The sequence below is a fragment of the Mytilus trossulus genome, chromosome 1 (genome assembly GCF_036588685.1).
Source record: "Mytilus trossulus isolate FHL-02 chromosome 1, PNRI_Mtr1.1.1.hap1, whole genome shotgun sequence".
In the NCBI taxonomy this organism is placed as follows: Eukaryota; Metazoa; Mollusca; class Bivalvia; order Mytilida; family Mytilidae; genus Mytilus; species Mytilus trossulus.
In genome coordinates this window covers 34,156,719-34,173,638 of record NC_086373.1, presented here as the reverse complement: position 1 = coordinate 34,173,638, position 16,920 = coordinate 34,156,719, and the positions used below count along the sequence as shown (strand labels likewise).

At 32.7% G+C, this 16,920-nt stretch overlaps 1 protein-coding gene across 4 annotated transcripts in view; it reads right to left on the bottom strand.

Annotated features, from left to right (window-relative positions):
* LOC134707597 (platelet endothelial aggregation receptor 1-like) overlaps nt 1-16,920 on the bottom strand; it is a 69,357-nt gene continuing 52,437 nt past the window's right edge. Inside the window, exons 1-7 of one of the 4 annotated variants that reach the window (XM_063567517.1) lie at nt 11,236-11,314; nt 9,392-9,450; nt 8,188-8,289; nt 6,919-7,062; nt 3,971-4,067; nt 1,045-1,154; nt 1-129 (exon numbers count right to left, since the gene is read on the bottom strand). In XM_063567517.1, the coding sequence (XP_063423587.1) occupies nt 38-129; nt 1,045-1,154; nt 3,971-4,067; nt 6,919-7,062; nt 8,188-8,289; nt 9,392-9,450; nt 11,236-11,261 (630 nt within the window). In that variant the 5' untranslated portion in view covers nt 11,262-11,314 and the 3' untranslated portion in view covers nt 1-37. Of the gene's footprint in view, nt 130-1,044; nt 1,155-3,970; nt 4,068-6,918; nt 7,063-8,086; nt 8,164-8,187; nt 8,290-9,391; nt 9,451-11,235; nt 11,471-16,920 lie in introns of those variants that run through there. The other 3 variants (XM_063567536.1, XM_063567527.1, XM_063567545.1) reach the window with 3 other exon arrangements.

Here is a 16,920-nt window from a genome sequence, read left to right as displayed (position 1 = left end):
GAAACATAAGTACACTTAACAAGAACACGGACATTTATCATACAACATGTACAATACGTTGACTTGATGAGGAGTTCTTGTTATTACATTGAACCTTAAGTGGTTCCATCTCCACAATAAATGTTGATTCTGAAAAGAGAAAATTCAAAACACATGAAAAGCGATGAACCTTTTATAGCTGACTATGCGGTATGGGCTTTGCTCATTGTTGAAGGCCGTACGGTGGCCTATAGTTGTTAATGTCTGTGTCATTTTGGTCTTTTGTGGATAGTTGTCTCATTGGCAATCATACCACATCTTCTTTTTTATACTATTTTTGTTGTTGTCAACATTTTGTCATGTTGATTGATTGATTGGTGTTTAAAGACAAACAATACAGTTACAGGAGAGGTAAACACGCTGCTGACGTGAAATGTTATTTTTCGCGACGTTAAATATGTCTTGTCGAGTAATTTTTATCATTAGCTGGAACAAATATACATGGACCCGTCTTTTTTTAAATGACGCTTGGCTTGCTTATGAGTAAATTTTATTTGTCCCATTTTAAAAAAAATCACCAATGGATCAGATAAATATATGGCAAAAAATACCGGTATTTTCTTAACTTTTCCATGTGCAATGAGTGTTGTTAAATTTCCAACTATCGACAAACTGGAAGTGGCTATATGGGTTATGTGAAAATTGCTTACTGGCTACAACTTAGCACTATCAAGACGCTCACCAAATACAAATTAATAGCAAAAAATAAATAAAAAAATTAACGAAAATTTTCCTTGTACAATGAGTGTTTTTTGTACACTATCGGCAAGCAGGAAGTGGCTACATGGCGGATGTAAAAAAATGCTTGCTCGTTACGACTCACTACTAGTATCATAAGGCTACAGACCAAATATTTCACCATCCTCTTTCATAGAAGCCATCATGAAAAACATTGACATAAATTTCCTATCAATGGGTTTCCGAACGGACATACGAGCGGTTACAATACCTGATTTCGCCTTTGGCGTGGAAGGTTAAAATAGACAAAATATATCTAATGGATACCTTGTTGTTCCTTTAACTTTCTCATTAATCTTCTCTTCCGTTCCAGCTTATCTCGATTGCATGGACAGTATATACAGCAACAACAACACCCTAAGTGCAATGAACGATATCTGAAATTATAAAATATTAAATGTGTAATCATTTTGATACCATTTAAAAAAAATATATATGCATACAATTAAAGTAAAACCAAATATACCAAACTCGCAGGTATAAATTCATTGAAACCTTACAAAAAAAAAACGCTCGACAATACAAACCAACGTAACCAAGAGAAAACAACTGTAATACTCCTAATTTTGTACAAGCATTAATTTTTCAAAAGAAAATGGTGAGTTGCACCTGATTTTAAAGCTACCTAAAACTCCCACTTGTACGACAGTTGTTTACAGTTCCGTTAAAGTACAAAAGTGGTCGAGGAACACGAACAGACATAACTAGTTAACTACACTATAATTGCGATACAGCAAAACATACCAATTTCCGTGGATTTCGTGGGTACAGGTAAACTACGAAATCACATGTACAACGAACGGTTAGTTTTCTACAGACTTGTATGCAGACCTCGGCAAAACCACGAGATGAAATATCCATGAACATACAAGTTTTACTTTATCCACGAAAATTGGTACCCACGAACATTAATGAATCCAGTATATGGACTAAAATTCATTAGTCAATCTTGTATTTTATATTTTCAATGCTACGATCGCAAGTTGATGATAAACAGTAATAACGCCCCCTGTTGCACATCTAAAAGGGATTTTTCTTGATGTTCATATGATGAAGAGTATTATATCTTTCAAACAGTTTGATTGAGATCTGGACCTGGTATGTCAGTAACTTCTAGTAGTCCTTTGTTAATTTATGTATCATTGTCATTATGCTTTTAGTTTCTTTTGTTACCTATTCTGACATCGGACGCGGACTTCTTTAAAATGAGTGCACTGTGCATATTGCTATGTGTTTCTTTAATCTATGTTGGTTATAGGTATATTGGAGGGGTTGAGAGATCTCACGAAACATGTTTAACCCCGCCGCATTTTTGCACCTGTCCCATGTCAGAAATCTGTGGCCTATGATAGTTTTGTATGTTTTTTTCTATAAATTTTATTTAAATTATATGTTTTGGAGTTTAGTGTATTGTACATTTTCACTGAACTAGTACACAATTTTATTTAGTGGCCAGCTGAGGACTACCTCAGGTTGCGGGATTTTCTCGCTACGTCGAAGACCCATTGGTGACTTTCGGCTTCTTTGGTCGTGTTGTTGTCTCTTTGACATATTCCCCATTTCCCTTCTCAATTTTAGCTTATTGTGTATGTGTGTATTTTTGGTCATCCAAATATTTGACCTCGTATTTCCTTTTGATTTGAAATAAGATATGCATTTCAAATGGAAATCCCCCAAATGCTTCTGATCAAATGCAGATTACAAAATGCGAATCATAATGAATTATATTGATTAAATGCACACACAAACATGTTGACACCGCAACATTCTTATGTGTCTGTTCTTTGTCGGGAGTATGTAGTTGTCAATAGGTAATGTCTGCCATATTTGTTTTTCGTAAATTGTTTTGCAATTTGATCGTAAGTTTTCTCAATTAATTTGTTTCATATGTTTCATGCCGTGGCCTTTTAAAGCCGACTATACAGTATGGGCTCTTCTCATTGTTTTAAGGTCATACGGTCGGCTATAATTGCTTACATACCACATTTCATTATTTGTTTTTAAGATTATGAAAAGTTTTGATAAAGTGTAGTAAGAGGCAATAACAGACATGCTATCCAAGCTCTATATGTGACAACGTTCAGCACCAAAAGCCACAAATTTAGCATAAAGTTATATCCAGATTATACATTGGCCACGTATGGATGATTCTCTTAATTTTTGACGAAACACATTCATAATTTTTAAACTTTGGGCGTAAGTGTAATTTCTGCGGCAGCATATTACACCGGTATGACCTCTCAATGTCATATCCATTATAAAAATCAATTTTAGTTTTTCCCTCCATCTGTAAGTGACATAATTTACATATGTTTAGTGATGATTGGATGTGTGGTTGCAAAAGACTGCCCTTCCAGAGCACATGAAATCAGCCTATTTTTGAAATTTTTGTGGTATTGTGTGTGTGTTAAGTCTTTAGTTCCGTCTGTGTTGTGTTACGTCTTTAGTTCTCTGAGTTGTGTTGTGTTGTGTTTGTGCACGGTTGTCTGTCTTTTTGTTATTTCATTTGCAGTTATATTTGACTTACGAGTTTGAAAATTCCTTTGGAATTATCTTTCGACCACCCAGCAGTATCACCTATACTACCATGTTAAGGAAGATGCCGATTGCAATGAGCCGCAACTCCTCTGAAGCCATTGAAAGTCAGAAATATTTGTGATATGACGTATAATGTAGTGTTTTGTAATTCCTCAGTTTGATTTTGAAACAATCTTTGATTTCGAGAAAAAGACGTTTTTTTTGAGAAATTATCAAATTTCGTAGGTCGATATCGACCCGTGTCTCGTACGCTTTCGCGCATGCTCAGTCGATATTCTGCCTGCGAAATTTAAAATCTATGTTTCAACACTTTGCAAAGTGTACCGCGATTTAGCAGTCATCTTTTAGTACAATATAGTATAAAAACAAAGGATATGGGGTATCTAGACTATCCATGACACAAAATCAGTACATGCGCAATAAAATAAAATACAGTGAAACCTGTTTAAACCGAACCTCTTCGGGACTTTAGATTTTGTTTGGTTTTGGCCAATGTTCGTTTTTATTAGATTCACAACGCATACTGTTCGATATGACGGTGCTTAATAATATTTTTGGTTTATATAGGTTTTCGGTTTATGCAGGATTCGGTTTAGCCAGGTTTCACTGTATATAGCCATGGCACCTGTTTGCGTTATAGGCTGATAAAACATACTTTATTATACCAATTTGTAGAAGGTAGAACCCCATTATACCACCAATAAATTCGAAAAACATAATAATAGCTTGTTCTTTTAATTCTTCTGGCGTAACTGAAAAATAGAAAAAAATCCAATAGTTAATGATTAATTTGCTTTGATAATACTATTTGTTCTTTGAATGTAACCATAAACAATTTATCTGTTGTAACATACATATTTTTCACATCAGGTACGTGGGTGTTTGTAATAGACGTCAAAGCTATTTTCTCCAGAAAAATAAAAATAAAAATTTCAAGTTTCCAATTTTTCAAGTCTACGTAGACGTTCTTTCTTACTTAATCAAGCATCGATTGGGACCAATTTCCTTTTTCAGACCTTGATTTTAGAAAGTCTCAGTCATGGTATTGTTCATGATAAAGTAATGAGAAAAGGATTACTCTCATTTCCGGTTGTTAATGGTCCCTTTTTTTCCTTCTTTGGTGGTGATGTTCCATAGGTTCCTCCTTATGGATCGCACATTTATCGCTTGGTTTGATATATGCGGGATTGCAGTGACATCTCAAATTTCTATATAGATTTACGTAATATTTCTAAACTTTCGGAGCAAGCAAATAAACATCAATTAGTAAAACTGAATTATATCACAAATATAGAGATTTATTCCGAAAGTTTGATTCCACCTACGGATATTTTATAAATAAAAAAGAAAATTAAAGAAGGAGATGTTGAATTATTACCAATGAAAAAATTACCAAAACAATGTTGATTGAAGTATCTAAAGGTCACAATCAAGCCTTCAACAATAAGCAAGCCTCGTATCGTATATTAAGCTATGAAATGCCCCGACATGATAAAATGTGAAACAAATCAAACGAAAACAAAAGGTTCACAGGAGCTTAAATTGGTAATCTTTCACGTTTGTCAAAAATAACTTCAAAAGGAGTCTTTTTATGGTTTAAATTGTAAGTTTGATAATTTTTGCTGCTACAATTTATACATATATGTTTATAGTTTTTGAGATATTAGGCAAAATAAATAAAAATATAGTCAGAAATAGTAATGAATGGGTAATAACCCTTTAAGCAATCATCCAATAGTTTCGATCATATTCGCATTTTTGTAGATATAATGTATTGACTTGATATTCTAAGCATTTTGTTCCGTCGAATTTATCTACCTATTATGTCTTTTAAGGTATGACACATAATATATTTTACGTGTGTGTTCTATTTCTAGCCATGGCGGTCATGTTTGTTGACTGGAGAATCTTTTTATAATAGATAAATCCTAAAGGTCTTTTGTTGCTATTGGTTCAGAAGTTTTGACGAAAAGACATTTTTTTGGTCATAATTAGGACAAAACAATAACGGTTAAAGCAATTTGACAGCAAATAACGTGGACAACCATTGAATTACAGTTTTCTGACCACGGAAAAGTACACATATCATGAGGAGGGGTTGAACTTTAATAAGAGCCAAACCGTTTCTCGGTGTAATAGCACGACATAGGCACAAAATGTGGAAATATGTTGGAAATGACTTTATATATTATCAGATCGGTAAAAAACACTAAAAACTTTTAACTAACATAAAATACACAAAAGACAATTATTACCAATATAATAGTACTCGCAGTTACTGAAAGCTAGAAATAATAGTACTCAGTTACTAAAAGCTAGTCCTGATAGTATTCGCAGTTACTGAATACTAGTTCTAATAGAACTAGCAGTTACTGAAAGCTAGTTCTAATAGTACTCGCAGTTACTGAAAGCTAGTTCTAATTATAGTACTCGCAGTTACTGAAAGTAGTTCAAATGGTATTCGCAGTTACCTACAGCTAGTTCTAACAACACTTCTAACAACACTCGCAGTTCAAATAGTACTCATAGTTACTGAAAGCTAGTTCAAATAGTACTCATAGTTACTGAAAGCTAGTTCTAACAACACTCGCAGTTCAAATAGTACTCATAGTTACTGAAAGCTAGTTCAAATAGTACTCGCAGTTACTGAAAGCTAGTTCAAATAGTACTCATAGTTACTGAAAGCTAGTTCAAATAGTACTCGCAGTTACTGAAAGCTAGTTCAAATAGTACTCGCAGTTACTGAAAGCTAGTTCAAATAGTACTCGCAGTTACTGAAAGCTAGTTCAAATAGTACTCGCAGTTACTGAAAGCTAGTTCAAATAGTACTCGCAGTTACTGAAAGCTAGTTCAAATAGTACTCGCAGTTACTGAAAGCTAGTTCAAATAGTACTCGCAGTTACTGAAAGCTAGTTCAAATAGTACTCGCAGTTACTGAAAGCTAGTTCAAATAGTACTCGCAGTTACTGAAAGCTAGTTCAAATAGTACTCGCAGTTACTGAAAGCTAGTTCAAATAGTACTCGCAGTTACTAAAAAGTGGTTCAAAGCCAGTAACAAGTAATAAATAAATCATGTTTTACCAGATTTTCATTTGTTTACAATCTTTTAGTCCCCAAGGCTATCGTCACCATAGTAGTCATTCATTCGTTATTGGTATGATTTATAACAATTCTTTCTTAAATTGTACGTTTTTGAAATTTAGACGCTATATAGAAGCTTATGTTTCATCTCCCTCCAGCAAAGTTGACCTAAATGAATTTGGCTATTATATCTTGTTGTCATATAGCTAGTCATGGTAGTATTTCATTTCTTATACATTCGTAGCTTTTAAATATTTATTTTTAATCGTCCTGATAAAGTTAGAGTCAGAAAAGCGATATAGATGAATGAAATTTATTGTGTTTTTTTTTTTTTTTTTTATTATTTTCATAGACTCTGGACGATCTTTCTACGATAGCTTCAGTAGGTGTTTCATAAATATTTTGGAATATAATTGGGATAAAATTGTCTTGTATGAACTCGCACGTTAAACTAGTATAAAGAACGAATTGTAGTTTTAATTGTGAGGCGGGGATTTCTTTTATCAGTACAGGGGTACTTACGAATATCGTCGTCGCAAAACACTCCACTCCATCCATATTCACATCCATAGGTACAATTACCAGACTTTGGATTACACATTTTATATACACAATGAATACTACAATTAAAGGCACAGTTCATTCCATACGACCCTTCTGGACATTCTGAAATAGGAAATATCCAATATTTATCATCATTATCGCAGCAGTCAGTACTTTGGTACTGATGCGATTTATAACAAACAAATCTAAGATTTCCGTTAATGAATTTGAAATATGTAGAATCTTAGAATTCAACACCCCCAGGCACAGTGACACTTAGATGGATTTGGCTAATTTCTTTTAGGTCCAAAAAACTTGTTGTCTCAAGATCTTTACCTTTTCGGTTCTTATACATCCTTTCCTTTCAAATATTCCTGATGAAGGTTAATCCAAAAAACGCTTCGGAAGCGTGATATGAAAAACGTGTTGTTTACTCTTTTTACCACAACATGGACAATCATTTGAAATAGATTCTGTATTTACTGCTTCAAAACCTTAAAATAAATTCGGTGAATAACTATCTCATAAGCATTCATACCCCATCTTCTTAATATTTTCTTACTGTTGAACACACTGTTACTAAACAATTGAGAAGTGTATATAATAAGTAATAAAATAAAGGAAATATGATACATAAAACTTTAGGGGGGAGTTGAATATTTAAAATCTCCGTATAAAGAGGTGTTGAAAAAAAGCTTAACACTTTTGCAAATTTCAAAAGTTAAAATGAGGTAGGCAAATTTCCATGATTTTTTTCACACTCTTTTTGTGTTCCTATGAGTGAAAAAAATAAAGTACAAATTGTTCCTACTACTACACTTTTGAGTCAAACAAGATAGGCAAAAACAACAGAAACTATACATGATTTCAAATGGAATATGGTATGGGTTATAGAATAACATTATAAAGTAGTTAATATTTAAGTATCACTGGGTCACCGTCGCCCAGATAAACATTCATCTTCAAAGATCATACGCGTAGATGAGCCTCTGGTCTTTATTAGTCTTGTACTATTTTTAATTTTGTTTCTTGTGTATAGTTTGGAGTTTAGTATGACTTCCATTATCACTGAACTAGTATATATATATATTTAGGGGTCAGCTGAAGGACACCTCCGGTTGCGGGAATTTCTCGCTGCATTGTAGACCTATTCGTGGCCTTCTGTTGTCTATTCTATGGTCGGGTTGTTGTCCCTTTGACAAATTCCCCATTTCAATTCTCAATTTTATTTGCATTTGGAGTACAAACCTTTAGTGCAGTTAAGCCCAGTCCACCCAGGATGACATGTACGTCCAGATATTTTTCCAATCAGAGTTTGGTTTTCTGGCTGCTCTGAATAGTCAGTCATGGCTGAAAGAACATAACAACATAATACTTGGGGTAAAAAGAAAAAGTGCCGGAGATGAAAACTAGTTACTTTGATGAACTTTATGCAAATAGTATATTTATGGACGGTAATTAGAAAACATAAAATACTTACAATAATGAATGGAAAATTATATTTTCATTTGTTTCATTATTTTCCTATTAAACTTTGGTTTGCAGCAAATTTTCATAAAACGGTAGGATAAGTCTTAGAAAATATGTCTTTTTTTCTAAGATGATATGGAATTATGATACGAAACGGACTTAAAATCATGTTTCCCAATACAGTTTTTACAAGTTGTTAATGTTGCTCTCATAAAGCTATGGTGACTTTACCAAAGCACTCAATTGCTATCTGATAATTGTATTTTGCTTGTTTTTCATTACTGTTTTTTTTTGTTCTGAAAAGATGTGGTTACGGAAGCCGATTTAGGATCAATATAAATTGTTGAAGTTTGCTTACAGTGCTGTTTTTTTTACCCTTTATTTATTTGTCCCCTTACTTTGACTAAATTTGAGGTGCCATGGACATTTTTCCTTCCTTCAAGTTCATTACTTACGACAATACAACATTTTAAGGTGAATTAAGGGTAGAAATTATTTAATCCACAACTTGAGATAAATAAATTCATTGTAAGAAGACATTACAAAATCAAATATGACAGATTTAGAATCAACCATCTACATAAAAAATAGCAAATCAAACTTGCAAATTGAATAAATGTACGTCAAAAGTTTCAGAAAACTCTCTTTGACGTCGTGGTGGTGTAACGTCGTGTTGTAGGAGCATCGTGCTCAACGTTAGACCTTACACCATTATACACCTGTTTTCTATTGTTGTCCTATTGATTTTTGAATTTCCAATAGAAAAAAAAATCCCACCAACCACATCTTTAAAATATACTAAAGTGTAAGCAAGGGTTTCATATGGAAAAAACAAACACGGTATTAGTGTTATAGTAAGGGAGCATAGTTGAATGCAAATCAAATTGAATTTCTTATTTGTTCTTTTTTAATTTTACATGTGTTTTTTATCGTAATATCGATATAAAATAATTCAGATTTTTTGAATAGTTTTGTATTGTACCTTTTTCTGTAAACCTTTGTAAGTCCAATGATCTTGATGAAATGGAGGATGGTTGATTACTACAAAACTAGTTTGACCTAGCCATACGTTCACATGATTGTTCCTAGTCCAAGTAAGGGAGCAACCATTTAACATTAACTTTATGGTTTCAGTTAGATTTGTGCATAGCCTGGATTCAGAATATTTTTGTGTCCTCTGCTTTAACATATTTTTTTTTTCAATATGAATAATCTTTTAGGAAAAAAAAAAACCTTTTACATTTTTTTATATATTATATCCCAAGCTCTTAATTTACCCGAGTCTAGAAAAAAAAACTATTATCTTAGTCATGTCTTAAATTCCAAATTCTACAAAAGACAAAAATCACTAACGAGGACCCTGACTTGGGACAGGCATATGAACATGTGACTAGATTAAACTTGAATGAACATGAAATGAATGATACAATATAACATTGAATATATAAAGTGTGAATAACTGTTTCTTCTACTACTTCTCTATACCTTGTCATAATAATGGTTTATTGAGAATAACTATATATAAATTTAACTGTAACTCTGACACGAAAAAGTAACTGTAATAGACCACTTAACGGTTATTGCAGAATTTCTAGCCATATTGAATAAGGGCAGATTTTTGTTGCATGAATAGAGATGGAAATAGTTTGAAATTACAGGAAATTCTTTACATGTTTTACAAGCAATTGGTCTGTTTCGAGTGATGTTTTCCCATTTTTTCCAACCCATTTTTACATAAATTATGAAAGTATGCCCCTATTTAACATGACTGCTATAACAATAAAAAGGCATAGTATATGCATGTGCTTTACTTTTCCAAAGATTAAGAATTTCAAATGAATCTGATAGCATTGACGATTTTATCTATTTGCGTTGAAATGCAAAATATTCCTGCGCCTTTTTCGGTTGTTTTCTGATATATTCTGAAATGTTAATATGTTTCACAAATTGTAATGTGGGTTATTGGAATATTATAAAAATGTCGAATCTGTCACCTTACATGCAGAGAGGATCTTCAATTATCATGAAATTCACCGAAAGGTATTTATATGACAAATTTAATATCAATGTATAATATATTTCCATTAATTCAATTGTCGACGCTGTGCTTGTCAGTAGCGTAAAAAGACCAGGAAATTCGTGTAATTATTTCATTTCCGGAACAAAACAGATATTTTTACTTAAAAAACATCACTTACCATATATGTATGTTCATAACATTTATACAACAAATGTACATTGCCGGAAAATATGTAATTTATTTGTAGAGCTTTAGAAACAGAACGAAATACGAGGCTCGCAGAGCTTTAAACAGGACGGAAAATGAGGCTAGCAGAGCTTTAAATAGGACGAAAAGTTAGGCTCGCAGAGCTTTAAACAGGACGAAAAGTGAGGCTCGCAGAGTTTTTCTTCTGTATCGTAGCAAGTACAAATACATTTCATACATCCGGCAATGTATTTGTATTGTTTTTATCCTGCAAATCCCCCCCCCCCGGGAATTTTGTTGTTTACATCCAAATCATTTAATCTGTTTTTTTCCAAGAAATCGACATACTAAGTAGCTGGAACGCGGACCGCGAAGAGGAAACCAAAATGAACTGTTACCCAGAAAGATATACCGGTCGCTTGCTCAACATGGAATCGATTAACCAGAGACTTTATTTGTACATGTACAAAAAAAGCAAAATTTCATTTGTATATCTGTTATTTGTACCATTGTTGGCTGATTGCAGGATAAATATTTAATGGACAAACATGCATTAATATGGATTGGTTCAGCAAAAAATCTAACAAAACGCGGGAATATTATATTTGACAAACTCTTACCATGAACTGTAATCCATGTTCCCCATAGGATGAGTATAATCACATTATGGTTTGGCATCAGTCATTGACTACTGAAATGAATTTAGATAAACTTTTCCTTTTACTTCAATCAAAATGTAATGAATTTTTCATACTAAGCTAACATAAGTTTCAACATCACATACAGTCAGTAACAATTACTGTCCTTAAAGACAAACTAATCAAGGACTTTGATTTACTGTTTTATCTGGGGAAATTGGACAACAATATAATAATAATTAGCAATCTGCAAACAGATGCCATTAATTATGTGCAGTTGTAATCATTGCTTCAGCAACATAATTACTGACACATTGTGTAATTAGAGATCAATAATTATCTACTAATATTTGGTCTTAATGTCCTTGTTAATATTGATATATGTATTACCAAGAGTCATGACGTATAATGGTAAAATAAACACTTGTTAATGAGGAAACTAGCACTATAGATACTATAGGAATTACTTTGATTCAATAATTATATCAGAAACATATATTTGTTTAGGGGCCAGTTGAAGGACACCTCCGGTTGCGGGAATTTCTCGCTGCATTGAAGACCAATTTGTGACCTTCTGCTGTTGTCTGTTCTCTGGTCGAGTTGTTGTCTATTTGACACATTCCACATTTCCATTCTCATTTTTTCAACCATATTCATAAGCATGATTATTTACTAGATATAGGTCGATATATATCCTGTATTGACCTCCTTCAAAGGCGTTAATTGTTATATTATCAATTTCTGTCATTGCGTTATATTTCCTTTTTTTCGATCATTCAATTTTGTTGGAACTTTATAGATATAATATTGTCACTTTGACATTAAAAATATATATAAGCTGTTATTTAAATTATTTTTTATGTGTATTTTGCCACGGTTTGTTTACATCTTATGTATTTCAATACAGGATTTATCGACCTAGGAGTTCGTCCTCAGTCAATATACTTCTTTCAGGTCAATATAATTTTTATGTCAACCTCTTGCAAAGGTTATAATTGTATAGTATAGCACAGTAGAAGACGTATACTTTCATAATTTTTTAAGTAATGTAATCCTTACAGACTAGGGGGTACGTGTAACAAAATAAATTATGACCCTAACGGTCCTTCACAATTACGGCGTTACATGAGAACACTTCGAGCGAGTCAAGCAGGAACCAATGCTTGAAAAATGCTCCACGTAATACGCACAGTGTGTAAATTCGTATGCAAGGTAAAATCTAATTTGCTCATCACTAAAATTATATGACTTCTTCGATTAATTATATGGTAGGATAAAAGTATACTTTAAAGGAATTAAAATCAATGTAAATAGATAATTAAAAATGATCTGTAAGGGAAATATACATTCCACACGCAAAATCAATTCATTTTCATCCATCAGTTTCATCTGTTATCTCTCATACGGCTAAACGATCTGAAGATTACCTTTGATTGATATTAAATTGTGATTTTCAAAATCCTTTTAATTAATGTAATGTTCTATTAAATGGATTCATAAACATATCAAGAATATTTGATTATCTTGTCATTCAATCCTAACACAACTATTTAGTTTATATTTCTTTGTACATAAGAAAGAAAGGGATTTTTCAACATCAATTATTACCAATAAGCATTTAGATAACAACAAAGAAAGAAAGGGATTCATCTATTAGTACATCAAGAACAAAGTTTTTGATTTTTAAAAGCAACGAAAGAAAGAAGATTCATACACATCAATTAATAAGAAAAGTTATGATATCGACAGAGAAAGAAAGGGATTCATCTACAGACAAGATAACCATCTCAAGGAACATTTAGATATCGACAGAGAAAGAAGGAGATTCATCTACAGACAAGATAACCAACTCAAGAAACATTTAGATATCGACAGAGAAAGAAAGAGATTCATCTTCAGACAAGATAACCAACTCAAGAAACATTAAGATATCGACAGAGAAAGAAAGGGATTTATCTACAGACAGGATAACCAACTCAAGGAACATTAAGAAATCGACAGAGAAAGAAAGGGATTCATCTACAGACAGGATAACCAACTCAAGGAACATTTAGATATCGACAGAGAAAGAAAGGGATTCATCTACAGACAAGATAACCAACTCAAGAAACATTAAGATATCGACAGAGAAAGAAAGGGATTCATCTACAGACAGGATAACCAACTCAAGGAACATTTAGATATCGACAGAGAAAGAAAGAGATTCATCTACAGACAAGATAACCAACCCAAGAAACGTTTAGATATCGACAGAGAAAGAAAGAGATTCATCTACAGACAAGATAACCAACTCAAGAAACGTTTAGATATCGACAGAGAAAGAAAGAGATTCATCTACAGACAAGATAACCAACTCAAGAAACATTAAGATATCGACAAAGAAAGAAAGGGATTCATCTACAGACAAGATAACCAACTCAAGAAACATTTAGATATCGACAGAGAAAGAAAGAGATTCATCTACAGACAGGATTACCAACTCAAGGAACATTTAGATATCGACAAAGAAAGAAAGGGATTCATCTACAGACAAGATAACCAACTCAAGAAATATTAAGATATCGACAGAGAAAGAAAGGGATTCATCTACAGACAGGATAACCAACTCAAGGAACATTAAGATATCGACAGAGAAAGAAAGAGATTCATCTACAGACAAAATAACCAACTCAAGAAACATTAAGATATCGACAGAGAAAGAAAGGGATTCATCTACAGACAAGATAACCATCCCAAGGAACATTAAGATATCGACAGAGAAAGAAAGGGATTCATCTACAGACAAGATAACCAACTCAAGGAACATTAAGATATCGACAGAGAAAGAAAGGGGTTCATCTACAGACAAGATAACCAACTCAAGAAACATTAAGATATCGACAGAGAAAGAAAGGGATTCATCTACAGACAAGATAACCAACTCAAGAAACATTAAAATATCGACAGAGAAAGATGGGGTTCATCTACAGACAAGATAACCAACTCAAGAAACATTTAGATATCGACAGAGAAAGATGGGGTTCAAAGCGTTTTCACGGTCATCTGCTGTAAAAAAAAAAAAAGGGATCCACATATACATGTACACATCAATGGTGATGGATCATTTATACAATGACAAATAAAACAAGAATTTTGTCTATACACACCAATGACCAAGGTTCATGAAGATGTCTGCCGTTTATCATTTTAACATAATTATGATGACAGCTCTAATATACCATGAATACATGTATATTCAGAACAAATGGCGACCACCAGATTCTTAATTGACGATTATTTCTAAAGCTTCTTTATTCTCAATCTGAAGACCCGTACTGGCCATGCTAAGACTCAGGTTGTACATTCTGTAAACTCTGGATGCCCAAAGTTTAATTATTTTTTAGAAACTATTTTTGTTCGCTAATCGTTTACATGTGTTTATGTTTGTCCATTAATATCTCTCATTGCTTTAGTTTATATGTTTGCTAATTGTATACGTATGTGTTTATAGACATAAAGCTCCTACATTCCTCATGTTCATAAGTTCACTTCGTATGTGTATGTTTTTGTTGGGTCATAAATCTCTCATCGCTTTAATCATTTTTTAACAACAAACGCAACGGAGGAACCAAAAATTCTTCAATAACATACAGACAACTTTACAATATAGAAAGCTCTAGTTACCCCCTAAGTATAAAATAGTCGATTACCCTACCAGAGCACTTTGATTTAAGAACATCACTTTTTTTTTGTGGGGTTCGTGTTTTTCTATGTTGTGTTTAATATACTGTTGTTTTGTCATTTTCTATTTTGTAATGGCGCTGGCAGTTTATTTTCGACTTATGTTTGACTGTTCCTTTGGTATATTTCGCCTCGCTTCATTCGGTACATTAATTCCTGCTATATGTTTTCATTTAGGATAAAACGTTATTTTTTTTAGTTTTTTTCTCCACCAAATGTTCCTGAAAGTTATCGAATGTTTTAGAACCAGTTTTACGTCATACTACGTTTTTAGGTTTTAAATTATACATAGATCAGTCTTATCGATAAGGGATAAAACAAGGAGTTCCTTAATCATCTATTTTGGTAGAGAATAGCGTGATGAATGATCATTAAAACAAAGGCAAAATGATTATTGTCTGTACCATCATGATGACTATATTAACTCCCTTGCAGATATAAACATACGCATTGAAAAAAAGTAATAATGTATTTTATTATCTTAACCTTATAAATATGATATTACTATTTTATTAATATAAAATATACATATTGGAGTGCTTGGAAACATAATGAAATGATTTTAATTAATAATAGTTTTCAATACCACAATAATGTGTGTGGATGGATTGGCGTATTGAGTTTGAACGGGGTATAGTGGAATGTTAAAATGACGTAATGATAAGAAAAAATGGCTGATAGTTATTTCTTCTAAATTTGCTCCTTTTCTAGGGATCAAAATACCAAAGTTGCTCAAACCTAGTAAACTTGAAAGATATCAAAGTATAATAATATACTTTGTCGATATTGTGAACAGTTTTTTTTATGCATATAGATATTACTATTCTTGTATGAAATATACATACTGCAGTGCTTGGAAGTACATTGTATAATGAGTTAATAAAAAAAAAATATTGGTGTTGTAGAAAATTGATACGCTATCGAAAATCATGAATGTTATTCTCTACACCTGACGGAAAGGATCAGGTCTATATGCCCTCTTAACGTTTCGATTTTTTTCTTCAAAATTGCACTTTTGAACCATTGGTCGCTTGATCTGAAACACAACATTGTTTTGGCATCTTTGGTTTTGTTGGTCTTTATTATAAAAAAAGGTGTTACTTTGTTGTTGCAATTTTTATTTAGTGGCCAGTTGAGGCCTACTTCCGGGTATGGGTTTTTCTAGCTCCTTTGAATACCCATTGGTGTCCTTCGGTTAATTGTTGTACGCTCTTTGGACGGATTATTGCCACTTTGACAGTATCTCAAAGTTTGAAGTGACTATTTGTACACAGTGTGCCAGTGACCTACTACGATATATATGAGAACGCTTTAACCAAATAGATATTCGTAGAAATGTATAGGAGGTAAGATAAATTCATTTAACACGCTCTTTAAGGGATGGACCTACTGTTCAGAAGATATTGGTCCACAGAAAATATTTTCTCAATTAAACCTCTCAAGCGAAGCTATTTTCTTTTATCAGAATTAAATAAGTTGTTGGTTTTTTTTGGTAGAAAGATGTCTAAGTAGCTTAAATATCATATTATATATATATATGAGAATAAATTGTTTAGGAATGAAGGACCATAAATTAGAAAGTTACTGGTACTTCCATAAACTAACACTTTTCAAAAGGTCTTTTGAAAAAGCATCTTTACTATACTATCGAATTTATTATTTTATCTAACCAGGTTCAAAGGGCAAGGTTTAACTTATATCCATCGATATTGGATGAGACTGTCATTAAAGTTAGAGGGTTAGTGCTAGAGAACCAGGTTTAAACCACCATTTTCTACATTTGAAAATGCCTGTACCAAGTCAGGAATATGACAGTTCTTGTCCATTCGTTTTTGATACGTTTTGTTATTTGATTTTGCCATGTGATTATGGACTTTCCGAATTGATTTTCCTCTAAGTTGAGTATTTTTGTGATTTTACTTTTTTCTATTCCGTCCATTTTCCGTT